The sequence below is a fragment of the Colobus angolensis genome, unplaced genomic scaffold (assembly GCF_000951035.1).
Source record: "Colobus angolensis palliatus isolate OR3802 unplaced genomic scaffold, Cang.pa_1.0 Scaffold11, whole genome shotgun sequence".
Classification (NCBI taxonomy): Eukaryota; Metazoa; Chordata; class Mammalia; order Primates; family Cercopithecidae; genus Colobus; species Colobus angolensis.
The window spans coordinates 15180101-15199479 of record NW_012112030.1 but is presented as its reverse complement, the minus strand read 5'-3'; the positions used below and the strand labels follow the sequence as shown (position 1 = coordinate 15199479).

The 19379-nt window shown below is 38.2% G+C and overlaps 1 protein-coding gene across 4 annotated transcripts in view; it reads right to left on the bottom strand.

Moving 5' to 3' along the window:
- PLEKHA5 (pleckstrin homology domain containing, family A member 5) overlaps positions 1-19379 on the bottom strand; it is a 246724-nt gene that overhangs the window by 94196 nt on the left and 133149 nt on the right. For 3 of the 4 annotated variants that reach the window (XM_011954831.1, XM_011954838.1, XM_011954845.1), the window contains 4 exons: positions 17875-17947; positions 10979-11079; positions 6813-6928; positions 1824-2291 (listed from right to left, as the gene is read on the bottom strand). In XM_011954831.1, the coding sequence (XP_011810221.1) occupies positions 1824-2291; positions 6813-6928; positions 10979-11079; positions 17875-17947 (758 nt within the window). Of the gene's footprint in view, positions 1-1823; positions 2292-6492; positions 6511-6812; positions 6929-10978; positions 11080-17874; positions 17948-19379 lie in introns of all 4 variants that reach the window. The other variant, XM_011954821.1, reaches the window with a different exon arrangement.

Genomic DNA, 19379 nt, shown 5'->3' with positions numbered 1-19379 from the left:
ATATGCATTACCTCACATAACCCGTCCAACCACTATCTTCTCTTTTCCCAAATCTTTTCTTTGCAGTAAAAGGCACCAAAGCACCCTAGTTGCCCAGGCCAAAAAAGGAGGGTGCTATTCTTGATTTCCCTCAAGAAACTTCCAGATTGGAGTGCAGTGGCACGATGCTGGCTCACCGCAACCTTTGCCTCCCGGGTTCAAGAGATTCTCCTGCCTCAGCCTCCCGAGTAGCTGAGATTACAGGTGAGCACCAAAATGTCTGGTTAATCTTTGTCTTTTTAGTAGAGATGGGGTTTCACCATCTTGGCCAGGCTGGTCTCGAAATCCTGGCCTCAGGTGATCCGCCTGCCTTGGCCTCCCAAAGTGCTGGGATTACAGATGCGAGCCACCTCGCCCAGCACCAAACTTAATCTTGAGCAAGACGGGTTTGCAGTCAAGCACATCAAAGCAACCAACTAGACTTGTCAATTATATCCTGAATACATCCTCTTCCTCTTCTCACTTCAATCACTTAAGTAACTTTTGAACTTTCTCCAATTTACTCTCCAGATTTCTGAGACACCAATCTGAATATATCTCTCCTAGCTTATGTCTCTAGCCTTGTTCTTCACTTATTGTCTCCCCAGTTACAACCAAGTCATACTGGATTTCTTTTGATTCTTCTGTTCTCTACCAACCCTGGAGCTTTGCATATTTAAGCCATAACATGCATGTCATTCTTCATATCACAGCTTGTGTTTTGCTTCCTCTACAAAGGTTTTCCTCGACTCTGAGTCCTTAAGATTATGTTGGTTGTCCCGAAATGTGTTCCTACAGCACCCTGGTCTGTCTTCATTGTATTTGTCACACTAAATTGCATCTACTTATTCAACTGTCTCCTCTAGTAGAGAATTATCTTTGTGAGAACCTGGACTGTATCTTTTCATTATTTTACTTTGTAGTCTCACAATTAGCAAATAGCAGTTGTACAATAAATATATTAAGAAAAAGTGCATGCAAAAATGAATAAATGCTCACATAAATACATTTACTTTTCATTTTTTTTAGAGTTGGGTTCTCACTGTGCTGCCAGACTGGAGGGCAGTGGCACAGCCATAGCTCACTGTAGCTCCCAAGTCCTGGGCTCAAGCAATCCTTCTACTTCAACTTCCCCCAAGTAGTTGGTACTACAGGCATGCACCACTATGCTTGACTAATTTTTAAAAATTTTTTCAGAGATGGGGTCTTGCGAGGTTGCCCAGGCTGGACTCAAACTCCTGGCCTCAAATGATTCTCCTGCTTTGGCCTCCCAAAGTGCTGGGATTATAAGCACGAACAACTGCTTCTGGCCTTGTATTTAATAGTTATGTGCATCCTGATTTAAAGAAAGCCCAAGAATAAGACTGAAAATTAGGGAGCAGTAGGCCTTTGCTGCCTCCATATTACTTGTCTCAGAAGATCCTTACATTGCACCAAGCTGCAGAAACTGGTAATGGAGGTCAGAGAAGAGGTGATAATGGCAGGGGACAAGACAAGGGTGAGTTGGGAAGATAGGGCTTGCTCCTTCCCTCTCCCAAATAAACTTGATCTCTACCTGTAACCCAAGCCTTTTCTTGTGCTTGAACAGGTAGGATGACTCCTTGCCACTAACAAAGTTGAGTGACAGAACATAAGAGACAGAGAATAAATACTTATATCTGATCATCATAAACAAAAGACATAGTAATGAAGCTGTAATAGCTAAAACACAATTTAAACCAATTTTAATCAGTAGCGCAGAAACCAATTTCCAACAACACAGCATCAAAAAAACCTGGGTTCATAATAACAAGACATATACTTACCCCCTGGTTTCTTCTTCATGACCCCTCCCCTTCTGGATTTTAATCCACTGTTCCAACTGCTGCATTGAATTTGTTCTCTGTATGACTCGATCAGCCTCTGTGTATAAGGGCCCTGTACTGGGGCGATTTCCACCTCTAAGATCTGCTAGGCTAACATTGACTATTTTGTTCTCTGAACTATTCAAGTTGACTGGTCTGTAGTGTGCAGTTTGAGCAGGGCATGCTGACCCACTCTCATATTCAGATGGCAGAGAATTCAGCTTTACACTATTAATTTTTGTTAACGGTCTATCTTGACCATCCTTCTGAAATCCGTATTTTTCAGCTTCTAATGCCTTTTTTTCTTCAATTTTGCTCATTTCCTTGTTTTTTTGATTGTTTTGGATCTCTGGTTTAATTAGAACTCTATGGTTGGGAATGTTATTGCTTTCCTTAGTTGGTGCATTTTCAGATGTAATCTTGTCCACTCTGAAATCAGAGAAGAAAATCATAGTAAATCAGATGAAATAATGCATATATTACTTCTGGGATTCAATCTAGGAAAAATTCTACTTTATGGGGGTGGGGGCAAGGGGACTGGAAAGGGTCACAGTGGACAAGTCTACACAAATACCCAATGCTGTGATATTAACATTCAAGCACAGCACCAGAATGTGTAAAGAGGAAGGGGGGAAAAGAAAACATAAAAGAACTAGAGGGTAAAAAGTGATGTGTGCTCCCACCATTAGGAATCTGAAAATAAAGCAAATTAAGACTGCCTTATGACAGTTAAACCACAAAATCTACACTCCTTGTTGACTCATGAGACAAACATGAGTCTGGTTGTGGAAATGGCTGCAACAGGAAATTACAGTCTGATGCTATCAAAGATCTGAACCATATGATTAACTCCTTTTGTCTGTATTCAAGAGGAACTCAGTATGATTTTAGAGCTCTTGAAGTCTGACTGCACATGTCCGGGTTGCAGCTCTGTTCTTACTAGCTGTGTCTTCAGGCAAAGTACAGAACACCTCAAGTGCCTATGCTTCCTCTTTGGTAAATGGGTATGATTGTGTCACCAAGATCAGAGGGTTCTTGTGAGAATCAGATGAGTTAATAAGTGGCTGGCACAGACCTTACTACCATCATAATTCTATCACATCAGGCAATCTTGGGTTAGAATCTGGCATCCCATGTCCACCTGGCCACTGAAAGAATGAGCTAGTTAACAGCATGTGTCTAGGTCACTTGACAGTTGTACTGCTCACTAATCACTTCCAGACTCTGAAAAGATCAAGCTGAGTGTCTGAATCTGCATGAAACTGCCAAGATCATGCCACTCTAGGAGGCCTCTCAGGAGCCAGCCAACCCTCCATATTCCAATAAATAAAAATGCTTCTATCAGAAACTAGGTTTGGTAATGCTGTCAATGTTTATGATGTGTGGAAAAGATGTAGATCTACATACATATATCTGTCATCAACTATAGATGAAGATATCTAGAAAGTTTGGAATATGGTCACTGAGGCAAAAAAAAAAAAAAAAAAGGTGACTATCTTTCTTGGAGTAAACTTAACTCATCCATATATTTAGGTTAGATATAAACCATAGCTTCTAGATTGAAGGCAATATCAGAATTAGGAAAATTTACTAAGACAGACTATGTGCTTCTTTCTCCTGAAAAATAAAAGTTGGCCAGGGGTGGCAGCTCATGCCTGGAATCCTAGCAGTTTGGGAGGCCAAGGTGGGTGGATCACCTGAGATCAGGTATTTGAGACCAGCCGGGCCAAAATGGTGAAACCTGGTCTCTATGAAAAATAAAAAATAAAAATTAGCTGGGTGTGGTGGTGGGCATCTGTAATCCCAGCTACTCAGGAGGCTGAGGCAGGAGAATTGCTTGAACCTGGGAGGCAGAGGTTGGAGTGAGCTGAGATCATGCCACTGCACTCCAGCCTGGGTGACAGAGTGAGGCTCCATCTCAAAACAAGAACAACATAAAGAAGGCATAGAAAATTTACACTAAAAGCACGTGTATCCTTGCTATCTGGGAGGGCAGGAGTTTTAACATTAAACATAAAATAACTGAAAAGATTTTTAAAACATAATTACTGTAGTCTATCTAAAGCTATTATTATTACTGCCATCATGATTATTACCATTATTATTTGAGACAAGGTTTCTTGCTCTATAACCCAGCAGGGAGTGCAGTGATGTGATCATGGCTCACTGCAACCTCAACTTTCTGGGTTCAAGTGATCCTTCCCTCTTAGCCTCCCAAGCAGCTGGGACTACAGGTACAAGCCACCACAACCAGTATATTTTTAAATTTTTGGGGGGACGGGGTTTCACTGGTTGCCTAGGTTGATCTTGAACTCCTGGGCTCATGCAATCCTCTTACCTTGGCCTTCTAAATTGCTGGGGTTACAAGGGTGAACCACCATGCTCAGCCTAAAGCTATTATTTTAAATTAAAACTGTGGTGCATTTTTTTTTTCTTTTTCCCCAAGATTTATCATTGAAAAAGTCATCAAAAAGACACATATGATGACTTTTCTCTAAATGGAATAAAGCTGACTCAGAAAAGTATGCTACAGTACCAAAAATAATGTAAAACTTGTGATCTAATTTTAAAAAGTGACACAACTTATCGCAGAAAATACACTGAGATATATAAAATGAAAATAATGGGCTTAGAGATGAAAATTATTCAGAGGACCCATATTATACTTAGATTTTCTTTTTTGCTTTTGGCCATCAATGATCTGCACACTAGGAGACTATGACATTGTAGTGAACAGGTGAAATACTTTATAAAGTTAGGGAAAACGAACTCTCAAGTTAAAAACTGGATGTTCTATTAGAATGATATGCTCTAATAAATATTTTAAGTATTTGGTCCATACAGCAAAATGAATGCATTAGCTTAAAATCCAGCAAACAAAATCTCTCTATACTTAACTTTCACTTTGAATGACTAAATCTAATGGGGTGGGAAAAAAATTCCAACAACTAGGAGTAGAAGAAAACACGTAATTGCTATTGGATAATGGACGCTAAGCTGGGCACACAGGTGGTATTAATAAATCTTGTCTGAATAGATTACACTAACACAGACGGCTGAAAATTGTATAAGCACATAACCAGTGAAGTGTCAGGTTGCCAAGACAAGTCAAATAATTGTCATCTTTGTCATCCCAAATTATGAGGAATTACTAGTTTTTAGAGTGGGAAATTTAATAAAATAAAGTAGAAACATGCTGAAATTCGGAGAAAAGTATAATATACAATATTGAAATTATTTGGACATAAATATTTTAATTATTATACAGATTTCTGTATTCTAAACAATTCCCTAACAATTTTGCTTGGAAGTTAAAGTATTGAAGTTATATTTTTATTTTTTTTGAGAGGGTCGCACTCTGTTGCCTAGGCTGGAGTGCAATGGCACAGTCACAGCTCATAGCAGCCTCAACCTCCTGATTCAAGTGATCCTCATTCTTCAGCCTCCTGAGTATCAGGGACTACAGGAGTGTGGTACTATGCCTGGCTAATTTTTGTATTTTTGGTACAGATGGTGTTTCATCATGTTGCCCAGGCTGATCTCAAAATCCTGGACTCAATTGATACCTCAACCTCCCAAAGTGCTAGAATTACAGGTGTGAGCCACCATGTCAGCCTGAAGATTTTAAATGAATTATTTTCACCTACACATTTTCTCTTGTTATCAGTGCTAACCACCTCATCTTTATGCTACTCAGGTAATTTTTACACATGTATCTCCAAAAACAGATTTTCCTTCTATCCGCTCTCATCCTGGAATATGCATGTGACAAAAGTGTTTTTTCTTAAAAATAGATGTCCTAGAGCTATATCCTAGACCCTCTTTTCTTCTCAGTTTTTCCCCAGCTCTAATTACTAGTGATTGGGTAACTTGATTTAGACTCGATATTTACAAAAATAGCACAAATACACAGCATCAACCTAAGTCTTTTAGCCAAACAGCCAAGACTTTTTTAAAATGCACACTAGGATAAGAAAAACAAAGGACTAGACATATATTTAACAATCCCTAATTTCCTGAGAAGAGGGAAAAAAGGCTAAACTTGCACAATAGCATCTTTCTTATATAAGATATGTGCTGAGCTGTCACTGGAAGAAAAATTAACTTGCATCATAATTTTTTCTTCAAATTACAGGAATATATATATATATTTTAAAAAGCACATTATACTACTTGTATTTATGTAGTCTGAGAATCAGATTTCCTCTAACTAGATATATTGAAGAATATTAAAATGATTCATATCTTCACGCAGGGAAAAACACATGGGTCAATTTTAACAGCACTTATCTATATTATTCAAGGAATCTGAGTAGTGGAGTTTCAATATAAAAAAGGCACAATTCATCAAGAAGTGGATTTATTTGGAACCAATCTAAATGCTTGATAAACTATTTTCTGGAGACATTCACTACAAAACAAAAATTAATCAGAAATGTTGAAAAAATGAAACTATCAAAATTTCTTACTGTAATTTATTACACTTTAGAAATATCAACACACTATTATAGAAAAACACAACTTAACTTTATAAAAATAAACTCTCTTCTAAGATTTAGAATCTTAAGAACACTATCTCAAAGGATAAAAATCTGTGTAGCTTTAAGGTAACAATTAAAAACGTACTCACCGGAAATTAAAGGTAATTCTGTAAGAAGAAAGAACATTCAGTTTGAATGTTAGGATTCTGCATTCACCCCAGTACACTGATAGGTGAAAATGAATAAAGAAGAAAAAGAAGAAAAGTGGAATAAAAATGTAGGTGGTATTGCAAACTAACAAAATGTGTATTAATTTAATTCAGAACAGGAATTGATCCTTGCTTTTGAGGAAAAAATGATTTCATACCATGACTATTAAAATGATATGTACTATGACAGTGAAATACTTGCAATGCATGGAATAAAATAGAAGTGGAAATAACCATCATTTTTTTCTACAAGCCTTTACCTTTTCACAGGTTCTGTCTGTACCAGGGCAGCATCTAACATGGCTTTCATCCACAACTCCATTTCCTTTCCTGTATCAGTGCAGAAATAATAGGTCCGCATGTTTGGATGGGCTGCCTGATTGAAAATGACACGATCATTTTAAATAAAAATATAGGATTCTGTAAAAGAAAAAGAAAAAAAGATAAGTGATTCCTGACATAGAACATTGCTATCAAATTTCAGAGTAAGTAGACTTATCTTTTATATGAGATACGGAAATCAATCAAGAAAAATATAGTTATTAACTTGAAAAATACATATTAATTTCCCCCCTAACTTCACCCTTTTTCTTTTAGTTGTGTGCACACTCTAAAATTAAAAAAAAAAAAAAAAAAGTGCATGGAAAGGAAAGGAGGTGAGAAATGAAGTACTTAGTGGTGCCTCTTCCATCTCCACATTTCTAAAAATTTCCATTTACTGCAATTCGCACCTCTTTTTTTTTGAGACAGAGTCTCACTCTGTTGCCTAGGCTGGAGTGCAGTGGCACAATCTTGGCTCACTGCAACCTCTGCCTCCCTGGTTCAAGCAATTCTCCTGCCTCAGCATCCTAAGCAGCTGGGATTACAGGCATGTGCCACCATGCCCAACTAATTTTTGTATTTTAGTAGAGACGGGGTTTTGCCATGTTGGCCAGGCTGGTCTTGAACTTCTGACCTGAAGTGATTTGCCTGCCTCAGTCTCCCAAAGTGCTGGGATTACAGGTGTGAGCCACCATGCCCAGAATAAGAATATTTATTTAAGAATGAATATTCTTTATTCAAGAATATTCCCAGCAACCAGCAACAAAATTAATAGGAATGTACATATTATGGCATTTCCCTCCTGCGTTAGCAATTTCTTTAGGCATCAAAAGGCACTGCTGTATTTTATAGAATCTTTTAAAGATACCTACACCCAAACACAAAAGATTTATAAATGATCCAAAATGGTGTTTCCTTTTTGAGCTGTTCCTTAATAAACTGCTCAAATTGTTCTATGTTAAGATAATTAAAACCATCTACAAAGTGTTACTGGACTCTGTGAGTGGGGTTTTGGAAAAATAAAGACCACTGCCCCTGTGATCAATCTAAGGAACACTGGGGCTGGTGTCAAGATGATCCAGTTCCATCCATGACTCAAGACACTAAGAGTCTCCACCCATGCTCGCCATCAGTCAAATGGAAATATTTACTAGATGATGTCAAAGTACCCAGTCTAGCTTTAAGTTCCATGCTTGTGTTCAATAATTGTCTATAAAGTTTCTACTTACCATTCTGATAAGCACTTGCATCAATGTAAACAAACTTAGCAGTAAAGCAGCTCACACATTCAGAGGAAACAATACCACAGAAGAGAGAAAGTGAAACAGCAATTACTATTCTTGTTACAGATAAAATTAAAATTAAACCAAATAATCACAGAGAAAATATACTTAACATGCATGGTCACTTTTATTGCTATTTTAGCATTGTAGTATTTTTTAAGAGTCTAAAAACGCAGAAAAAAGTCCTATAAATAGCACAAATTGATAAACATTTGCTAAACTGATAAGTAACAAAAACATTTAAATTCATGGCCAAATGATAGTGCTACTATCATGCACCTCTACACGTGTACTTCATAAAGTTATAATTTTAAATTTTCAAAGTGTTAACCTTTGTTATAATATCATAAAATATTTAATTATGTTTCCCTGGTTTACACTGTTGATAAAAGTTTATTTTGATAAAGTTAATTTAAATATGAAAATACTCCCCTCTTATCCTCAGGTCTTTGCTCAAGTTACATCACCTTTTCATTGAGGCTGTCCATCACACAACCCCTTAACCTCACCACTACACCTTTCCTGTTCATACCCGGCTAATTTTGTATTTTTAGTAGAGACGGGGTTTTTCCATGTTGGTCAAGTTGGTCTCGAACTCCTGACCTCAGGTGATCTACCCGCCTCAGCCTCCCAAAGTGCTGGGATTACAGGCATGAGCCACCGCACCTGGCTTTTTTTGGGGGGGCGGCGGGGGCGGGGGTGGGGAGGGAGTCTTGCTCTGTCACCCAGGCTGGAGTGAGGTGGTATGATCTCGGGTCACTGCAACCTCCGCCTCCCAGTTTCAAGCGATTCTCCCACCTCAGCCTCCCCAGTAGCTAGGACTACAGGCAAGTGCCACAATGTCCGGTTAATTTTTGTATTTTTAGTAGAGATGAGGTTTCATCATGTTGGCCAGGCTGGTCTCAAACTCCTGACCTCAGTTGATCCTGACCTGCCTCAGCCTCCCAAAGTGCTGGGATTACAGGCATGAGCCACTGCACCCAGCCTGCTAATGTAACATATTAATTAGCAAAAGTTGTAAATCAGCTGTAGTCCTCAGTATTCTTTAAAAATGATGTGAATTTAAAATTGAATCAATTTTATAATGGTATAAACATTTTCATTGTTAACTAGCAGCAGTTCCCCCCTCTTTTCTCTTAAAATGAAATTTCTGCAAGAACCTTATAGTTCTTACTCTAAAACAGACTGAAAAACTAGGTGACCTCTGAAATTTATTTTAGCCATAATCATGAAGCAAAGAATGCAGAAGGATTTTTGAAAACAAAAATCTCCAAAAATAGCACTGAAGACCTCTGACTTGAGAGTGATCCACAAACCAGTAATACCACAAAGATTGGTGGGTACTGTTAATCAGGGGGATCTCAGGTCTGCTTGAATTTAATAACAGCAGATTTCTCATCTCAACTTCAGTGGTCTCTGTAAAGTACCTGATGATCATGATGTACTTAGACCCAAGAACATCTTGAACATCTTTGCCATTATTCTCTAAGTTTTTCAATAACGGTACATATATGTACATTTACTAAAAAAAAATTGTTGTCTCTTATAGTACTCTTCCTCCAAATTTATTATTAATAATAATTATTATTAATACAGGGTCTCACTCTGTCACCCAGGCTGGACTATAGTGATGCAATCTTGGCTCACTGCAACCTCTGCCTCCCGGGCTCAAGCGATCCTCCCACCTCAGCTTTTTGTGTAGCTGGGACTACAGGCACACGCTACCATACCTGGCTAATTTTTGTAATTTTAGTAGAGACGGGGTTTTACCATGTTGGCCAGGCTGGTCTTGAACTCCTGGGTTCAAGCTCTGTCTGACTCGGCCTCCTAAAGAGCTAGGATAACAGGCATGAGCCACTGTGCCCATTGTATTAATAATTTTTTTTCGAGACAAGGTCTTACTGTGTTGCCCAGGCTGGACTGCAGTGGCGTGATCATGTCTCACTACAGCCTTGGCCTCCCAGGCCCAAGTGGTCCTGTTACCTTGGCTTCCTAAGTAGTTGGGACTAGCCACCAAACCCGGCTAGTATGGTTTTTGTTTGTTTGTTTTGCTTTAGAGACAGGGTCTCACTATGTTCCCCAGACTCAACTCCTGGACTCAAGTGATCCTCCCACTTTGGTCTCCGAAAGTGCTGGAATTACAGGTGTCAGCCACTGTGCCCAGACCTCAAATTTATTATTATTATTTTTTTTTTTTTTGAGGCGGAGTCTCGCTCCGTCCCCCAGACCGGAGTGCAGTGGCCGGATCTCTGCAAGCTCCGCCTCCTTGGTTTGCGCCATTCTCCTGCCTCAGCCTCCCGAGTAGCTGGGACTACAGGCGCCCGCTACCGCGCCCGGCTAGTTTTTTGTATTTTTTAGTAGAGACGGGGTTTCACCGTGTTAGCCAGGATGGTCTCGATCTCCTGACCTCGTGATCCGCCCGTCTCGGCCTCCCAAAGTGCTGGGATTACAGGCTTGAGCCACCGCGCCCGGCCATCAAATTTATTATTAAAAAATTCAAACATAGAGTAAGCTTGAAAGAATGTATAATAATCACCAGGACATCCATAATTATATTCATCAATTATTAGCATTCTGACATGTTCATTTTACCTAAAACCATTTGAAAGCACAGACATGAAGACACTTGACCCCTAAATATTTTAGCACGTGCTTCCTAGAGGGACATTCTTCTATACAACCATAAGACCATTAATTAGTATATTTTAAATACCAAAATCACTATAACTAAGATAGCTTTTTGTAATAATCTATGGCTCAATATCCATTTTTAACCAATGCAAGTTTTGAACACAGAATTAAAGACTGTATTATTTCCTTACCTTAAAAGCATATTTGCGATTAATGTGATCTTCAGAGGTAAGCAAAGCTATTTGAAAACTAGGTAACAGTATGCTTCCCAGGATACCCTCTTCTTTCTCATCTAAGAGATAATTTAACGTCTGATTAGAATTTTAAATGTTCTCATGAAGCAAAGTTTTTCAAGATCTATTTTTGCCAAATCAAAAGGTTCTTGTATGTAAACGAACTATATTCATGTTTAGGCAGGACTTTATAAGGTTTTAAATGAAAATATCAAGTAGCACAAGAATTTATACTTTGGTAGATATACTGCATTCTACAAATCCCCTTTACGTGTCATTCACTGGAAATATACTGGCATGTAAGTAATGGCATTAATGCACCCACATCTCTGATAGGATTTAAATGCTCAACCATTCTAACCCCAGACATATGGCTTTCTTGGTTACACCCTTCAGGCTTTGCTCAAAGGTCTCATCAATGAGGCCTTCCTTGACTACTGTATTTTAAAATGCTATTTATTTAAAGTTTTCTCTGTTCTCCTTTGGGAATGTTAACATTTCTGACTCTCAATACCTCCCGCATACTACATGTTTCAGCGATTTATTTGTTTATTATCTTTTTCTCCATGCTAGAATGTAAGTTCTATAAAGACACTTGGAATGACAGTAGTAGATGCTCAAAAAATTTTGCTGAATAAATGAAGACACATGTGAATACATACTTAAACTATTCTATAAGAATTATATGCTTTTTAAAACATTTAACTTTGAAAGTTTGCTTTTACTATCATTCTGATACACAATAGTGTGACTAAATTACAGGCCTACAAGGCAAGCACATAAAATATACCTACGAAAATGATAAACATTAATCTTGACACAGTACAGATTCACATGATTAACTTGCTGCTTGGGGGAAGAGATGTTTATGAAACTTGAAATATGTACTTCATTGTTACAGACCTATAAGACAAGTTAATAAAGCTGTGTCATCAGGCTAATAAACTAACCAGTGAGAAACCATAAATGGGAAATCTTTTTATTATGCTTGCTGTGGGTGCTTTTTTTTTTTTTCCTAATTATCAAAAACTTAACAAGGGATTTTATTTATTTCGCCCTCGTTTCCAGAGTATCTGGTGAAACATCCAAAAGGGAAAAAGTTATATTAAATGGAGGCTTTTTTTCGGTAGCTTTTCTCATAGCAATGGAACAAAATTTGGTTTTTACTATTCTGTGCTCATTCGGGTACAAATCACTAATGTGTAAAAGAATGAATGAAAGTATAGATTTAGTCCAAAAGGTTAAAAAGAGTTGGAAAGCAGTCATGAATGACAGAGAATGTGACAATTTAAAAGAATAAGTCAAACCCTAATTTTGAATCCAATTGTATGTTTTATGTTTATATAAAGGGTATAGTCAGAAATAGCACATGAAGTCATCTTTATTACAAAATCATTTTAACCAGATAATACATCCTTCTATGTCCCATAATAAAATAATCTTTCCTAAAGTTGTTTCAGAATAGACAGAGGCATTAAAGCACAGGGTGACTTCCCCAGATTACCTAAGGCTGTTTTCCTGCCCAACACTAACTAGCTGTGAAATCCTAGCCAAGTTATTGATGCTTAGTATCTGTTTTATGATCTATAAAATTGAGGATAAGACCTACCTCAAAAGATTATTGAGGGTTAAATGAGTTAATACACATAAAAAACTAAGCACAGAGGGTGAAGCATTAAATCAATATTGCCATTATAATATTAAAGATAGTGCATATAAAAAAATCTTCACCTTCTGTCAAATGACTGCCCTGAGTTCTTCAGCTTCTTAAACTGCTTCTAATCATGACATTCTTCTGTTTGGTTCTATATCAATCCTAACTGAAGCACTGTCCTAGTTTCTATCACCTAGAGAGCCTCATAGACTGACAAAGAGTAAGTACTGAGTAATGTTTGTAGAATGAAAGAACTCTCCACGGGGTCAGCCAAGGCCTTTCTGAGATTGCATGGCAGCCCATTTTCTTTTGTCTCTGCCATTTCCTTCCTTCACTTTGCCACAGCTGATGGTTTCAAGAACAACACTCTCCAAAAAGCTTTCTACATATTAATCTCCATCACAGAGTTTGCTTCCTAGGGAACACAACCTGGGACAGGAGCCAGGAGAATCTCAACATTTTACTGGATACAAGTGACATTTTAGATTCCCCATTTCTACTTAGTTTTAAAGATATTTGGGAATAAGACAAAAAAATACATGCAATTACAACTGGGTAAATATCACTAATTATCATTTATAATCTGGAATACTCCAACACTCAGTTAACTGGTCTTTTGGCTTCTAATTAAAGTGCTAGAGTGATTCTCCTAAAATGTACTCCTGATCCTATTATTATTCTTGCACTCAACATAGAGTTCATTAGAATGACAAACAAATGCCCTCTGTGCCTTAATCTACCTTTTCATTTTTTTTCTTAAGAGATGAAATCTAGGCCGGGCGCGGTGGCTCAAGCTTGTAATCCCAGCACTTTGGGAGGCCGAGACGGGCGGATCACGAGGTCAGGAGATCGAGACCATCCTGGCTAACACCGTGAAACCCCATCTCTACTAAAAAATACAAAAAAAAAACCTAGCCGGGCGAGGTGGCGGGCGCCTGTAGTCCCAGTTACTTGGAGGCTGAGGCGGGAGAATGGCGTAAACCCGGGAGGCGGAGCTTGCAGTGAGCTGAGAACCGGCCACTGCACTCCAGCCTGGGCTACGTACAGAGCGAGACTCCGTCTCAAAAACAAAAAAAAAAAAAAGAGAGAGATGAAATCTATGTTGCCCAGGTTGGTCTTGAACTTTTGGGCTCCAGTGATACTCTCTACTCATCCTCCTGAGTAGCTGGGACTACAGGCAGGTACCACTACACCTAGCTCGATCTATCTTTTAAACCTAACCCCTGGTGGGTCTTCTAGCAATATAAGTTCTATGCATAGTTTTACAAATATGCCAAGCATTCTCATTCATGCTTTGCACGTGATTTAGGTCCTTTGCCCAGATCACTCTTCTTTCCTGATTGCTTTCTTGTATGGACCTGGCCAACACTCATTCAACATAACTGAGAACCTACTATGTCCTTCTTCCCAGACTCCTTCAACTAATCTGTGAGTTCCATAACGATAGGGGTTTATTGTGTTCATTTTTGCATCTTTACCTAATAAGGCATCTGTTGTATCAAAAAAGCTCACTGCTAGCTGCCACCTTCATCTAAGTCATTATCACCTCTATGTAATAACTCCTAGCTAGTCTCTCTGCTCATATCCTTCAACTTTACAATCCATCCTTCAATAGCAGCTTGAGTGAGCTTTTAAAAATGTAAACCAAAGTGTATCATTCTTATGTTAAGAACATTCAATTGTTTCCTTATGACATTGGTAGTAGAATCCAAACTCCAATAGACTCCTACATGGTGTGATCTCTATTTCTCTATCCTTTCCTATTGCTAGTTGCCTCCAGCTCAGCAGATGGGTTTCTCCCTGTTCTTTCCACAATTCAAGCACTTTCTTACCTTACAGCCTTTGCACTATTCTCTCTCTTCACCTGGAACACTCCACACCTCTGGCTCCTCCTTGTCATTTAGATCTTCCTATCTAAAAGACCTACCCAGAGTATGGATCCACAGAGATCTTTCCCTTATGCTCACTATTCATATTATAACCTTACTTTCCTAAAAAGCACTTATGGTCCTGCTTAATCATATGAGCTTATTTACTGTCACCCTGATCTCTCTGGAATGTAAGATTCACGAGAGCTTTCTCATACCTTGTTTTGGCAGCACCTGGAATGAAGCAGGTCCTGCTCAATAAATATTTAATATCTGTTGAATGAATTAAGTTCTATGGTAAGTTTAGTCAATAGACTGACTACAGAAAAGAGCAGTCAAAGTGCTCTCTTTATAACAGTGGGCTCACTATATGCCTAATATGTGGCAAAGAACAGTGGGAACTTGGGCTTTCACCTGGTATTGGTTGCTAACCTATTGTTTAAAAAAATAGCAAATCAGTTATTTTTCTCTGTCTTAATTTCCATATCTGTAAAACATGGACTGATCTCCAAAAAATTCTGATAGCACACTTTGTATGTCAGTAGACTAGATGCTTCGAGAAATGGAGAAGAAATGAATGGGGCCACTGCCCTCAGCATTTGAGAGAAGAGAGGATATCTGAGTGGCGGCGAAAACTTGTGATCAAGAGAATAGAAACTAACAGTGTCAGCTATGGAGTCAGAGTGCCTGAGTTTAAATCCTGCCTGTGCCACTTGCAAGTTGTGAGACCTGAGGTAAGCACTTTGTATATCAGTTTCCCCTTGCGTGCAATGAACATAAGATTCCCCACATTATCAGGTAGCTGTGAGGGTTAGATGAAATAGATCATCTATATAACTTGCTCAGCACAGTACTCAACAAATTGTAAATATGCAAAAATATATTCAGGCTATTATGATCATCTCACTAAAATCTGATTATTTTAATTTGAAACCTAACATTTCTTATTGACAAAATAGTAAAAATATATAATATCATATACTTCTTTCCAACAGTCTGCATAGCAGTCATCTTAAATGAGTTAAATGATATTTCTCTTGTTTCTACAGCTTCTTCTTTTTTATATTCCTCCTTTCTGGGAAACTACTAAAATTAATAAATACATTGCATATAAAATGCAGGTGGTTATAAGGAATCTCAGACTCAGCATGGCTTTTCTTTTTTCCAACTTCTATTATAGGTTCAGGGGTACATATGTGGATTTGTTACAAAGGTAAATTGCTTGATGCTGAGGTCTGGAGTACAAATGAATCAGTCTCCCAGACAGCACAGTACCGAATTGGTACTATGTTCAGCCCTCCCCTCTCTTGTGTTCCCCAGTGTCTACTGTTCTCATCTTTACATCCATCAGCATGGCTTCTGATTCACTTTTACATTTTTCAAATATGATCAAAAGCTTTCCTATTATACTAAAAGTGATGAGTCCCACCTTTCCCTGAGCAACAACAATAGCAAATTACAAGGAATTCAGTGGGTTTTTTTTTTTTTTTGCAAATTAACTTCAACAAATTCTTGGCTGGGCATGGTGGCTCACACCTGTAAGCCCAGCACTTTGGGAGGCCAAGGCGGGTGGATCATTTAAGGTCAGGAGTCTGAGACCAGCCTGGACAACATGGTGAAACCCCGTCTCTACTAAAAATACACACAAAAAATCAGCTGAATGTGGTGGCGCGTGCCTGTAATCCCAGCTACTTGGGAGGCTGAGGCACAATAATCACTTGAACCTGGGAGGTGGAGGTTGCAGTGAGCCGAGATTGCACCACTGTACTCCAGCCCAGGCAACAGAGCAAGATTCTGTCTCAAAAACAAAACAAAACAAAACAAAACCCCAAAAATTCTTATATTAGAAATTTAAGGCCGGGCGCGGTGGCTCAAGCCTGTAATCCCAGCACTTTGGGAGGCCGAGACGGGCGGATCATGAGGTCAGGAGATCGAGACCGTCCTGGCTAACACAGTGAAACCCCGTCTCTACTAAAAATACAAAAACTAGCCGGGCGAGGTGGCGGGCGCCTGTAGTCCCAGCTACTCCAGAGGCTGAGGCAGGAGAATGGCGTAAACCCGGGAGGCGGAGCTTGCAGTGAGCTGAGATCAGGCCACTGCACTGCAGCCTGGGCGACAGAGCGAGACTCCGCCTCAAAAAAAAAAAAAAAAAGAAATTTAAAATATTAGAAATAGTAAACATTTCTTGTTATAAGTAGTCCATAAATACACTGAAAAAGACAAAAAGAGAAATTGTAAGCTTAAGGATAATGTCTGAAATACAATTCCTAACTTTCTGAAAGAATGGGAAAACCCCTAAGGAAAATTGTAGAGTAAGCTTAGCATTTAACTAAAGATAATACCACAATTGCAGCCTAAGGAACATCTCTAGGACAAAATACAATTTTATAGGGTTGGTTAATTCTGACTCAGCAGTAATTCTCAACTACAGTTTTCAGATGGAAACGATTTAGTAATTCCAAATTTTGAAGGTTAATATGTATTATAATGCCTCAATACACAACTATAAATTTTGCCACAGGTCTTTTGTGTAGTCAAAAAATGTAAAATCAGTTCTAAAACTCTGTTATATCTTGTAAGTTATACTTCTCAAGAAAAGTCATAAATTATTAATTATGGGTTGACAATCTAATTCTTTCATGATGGTTTACAACCAAAGTTTAAAGTAGAGAAGAAGGAGAGATTATCCAGATTCATGATTTTATACTATAGCTGAGGCAGATTTCTCTGGAGAGCACCACCTAGGTATGCCTTTCATTAGCAGTAAAAAACTTTGTATTATCTTGTAGTATCTAAGAGATCCATGTGGCATATGAAAGAACTCTGGACTTTTATTTAAAACTGAATTAATAATTTACTAACCAGAGAAAGGATATCAGTGTTTATTAAAGAAAAGTTAAAAATGAAAGTATTTCTTTGTATTTTATTGTTTTCACTTGCCGTCACATAACAGTAGTCCCTAATATTCTAATATCATTTGCTGGAGAGCAGAATTGGGTGCCTGATGGACCCATAAGCTAGATCTGACAAAGCTGACATGTGAAAAGAACCTTCTCAAACTAAGGATTGTGTCTATTAAACACCGAATTCAAGAGTAGCATTATAGAGCAAAGATTAGGGAAGCCGACCAAACACGGTCTGAAGCACCATATTTATTCTATCATAACCTCAAAACTCAGAATGGTATGTCAAAGAATAAAAAATCTGTTTGACATTATTTGTTAATAAAATAGCATGCAGAGTTACAATACTTTTTTTTTAAAAAAAGTATCTGATACTTATATTACATATCAATTACAAAATAATACACTAAGACAGTAGAGTAAACTTACCTCTATAATAAAAGAGGCAAAGGTCAGAAAGCACAAACCAGCGTTTCTTCCACAATTTCATGCCAGTACTGTCCTGGATTAAATCAGCATATTTAAGGATTATTTCTCAAACAATAAAAACTCACATGCTATGCATTTATTTATTTATTTATTTATTTTTATTTTTTTGAGACAGAGTTTTGCTCTTGTTGCCTAGGCTGGAGTGCAATGGTGTAACCTCAGCTCACTGCAACCTCTGCCTCCTGGGTTCAAGCGATTCTCCTGTCTCAGTCTCCAGAGTAGCTGGGGTTACATGCACCTGCCACCACGCCAGGTTAATTTTTTTGTATTTTTAGTAGAGACGGGGTTTTACCATATTGGTCAGGCCCGCCTTGGTCTCCCAAAGTGCTGGGATTATAGGCTTGAGCCACTGTTCCTGGACTTGTGCATTTATTTAAAGTAAACTTTTAAAACAAGGTATGTTTGAGACGTGTAATTTTGGAGGTAGTTTTCTAGGGCCTTAAGATATTCCCAACTAGACTGGTCTCTGAAAATACCATTATGCAAAGGGAATATATTAAGGCAATTTGATTTGGCTTCATATTTGTAAGCAATTTGAAATTCACTCTTCTCAACACAAACATCTGCTAGGATAAGAATAATGTAACCATGCAGCAGTGCGTGCATTCTGGTAAACCAGATTTAATAAATATGTTAATCTTCAACAAGAAGAAAAATATGTGAATTGAAATTATTCCAAAGGTAATGCAATTTAAAATGACTGTGAATAAAGAAACCTTAATATACAAATACGTTTCATAAACATTTTTTTTTCCTTACGTCTATAGTTTGGGATTTGCTCATCACGCAAAAAAGAAAGACTATTTGGCAGCTATTTCTAAGTAATTTAGTTCATTAAAACATCAGGCTCAAATCAAATTAGAATTTTAATAAAAATTACTTTCCCATATGCAATGTAGCAAAATTGGAAGTAAAAATTAAACAGATACAGAGAGAGGCCAGGTTGGGTGTGCATTGATTAGAAATAAATTTATTTCTAGCTGTGAGCAATGACTTTAAAATTACAGAAATTAACATGGGTGAAATATTTCAAAACCAAAGATTTGACCTTAAAGTTCACAGCTATACCAAAAAAGAGACCAAAAAAAATGGTAAATGTTATCTTTTTTTTTCCTCGAGACAGCCTCACACTGTCACACAGGATGGCGTGTAGAGACACAATCTCAGCTCACTGCAACCTCCACTTCCCGGATTCAAGTGATTCTCATGCCTCAGCCTCCCGAGTAGCTAGATTACGGGCGTGCACCACCACAGCTGGCTAATTTTTGCATTTTTGGTAGAGACAGGGTTTCTCCATGTTGGCCAGGCTGGTCTTGAACTCCTGTACTAAGGTGATCCACCCACCTCAGCCTCCCAAAGTGTTGGAATAACAGGCATGAGCCACCACACCCAGCCATCTTCAATTTCTTAATTGTATTCTTTCTTTAGTATGGTTAGGGGACACT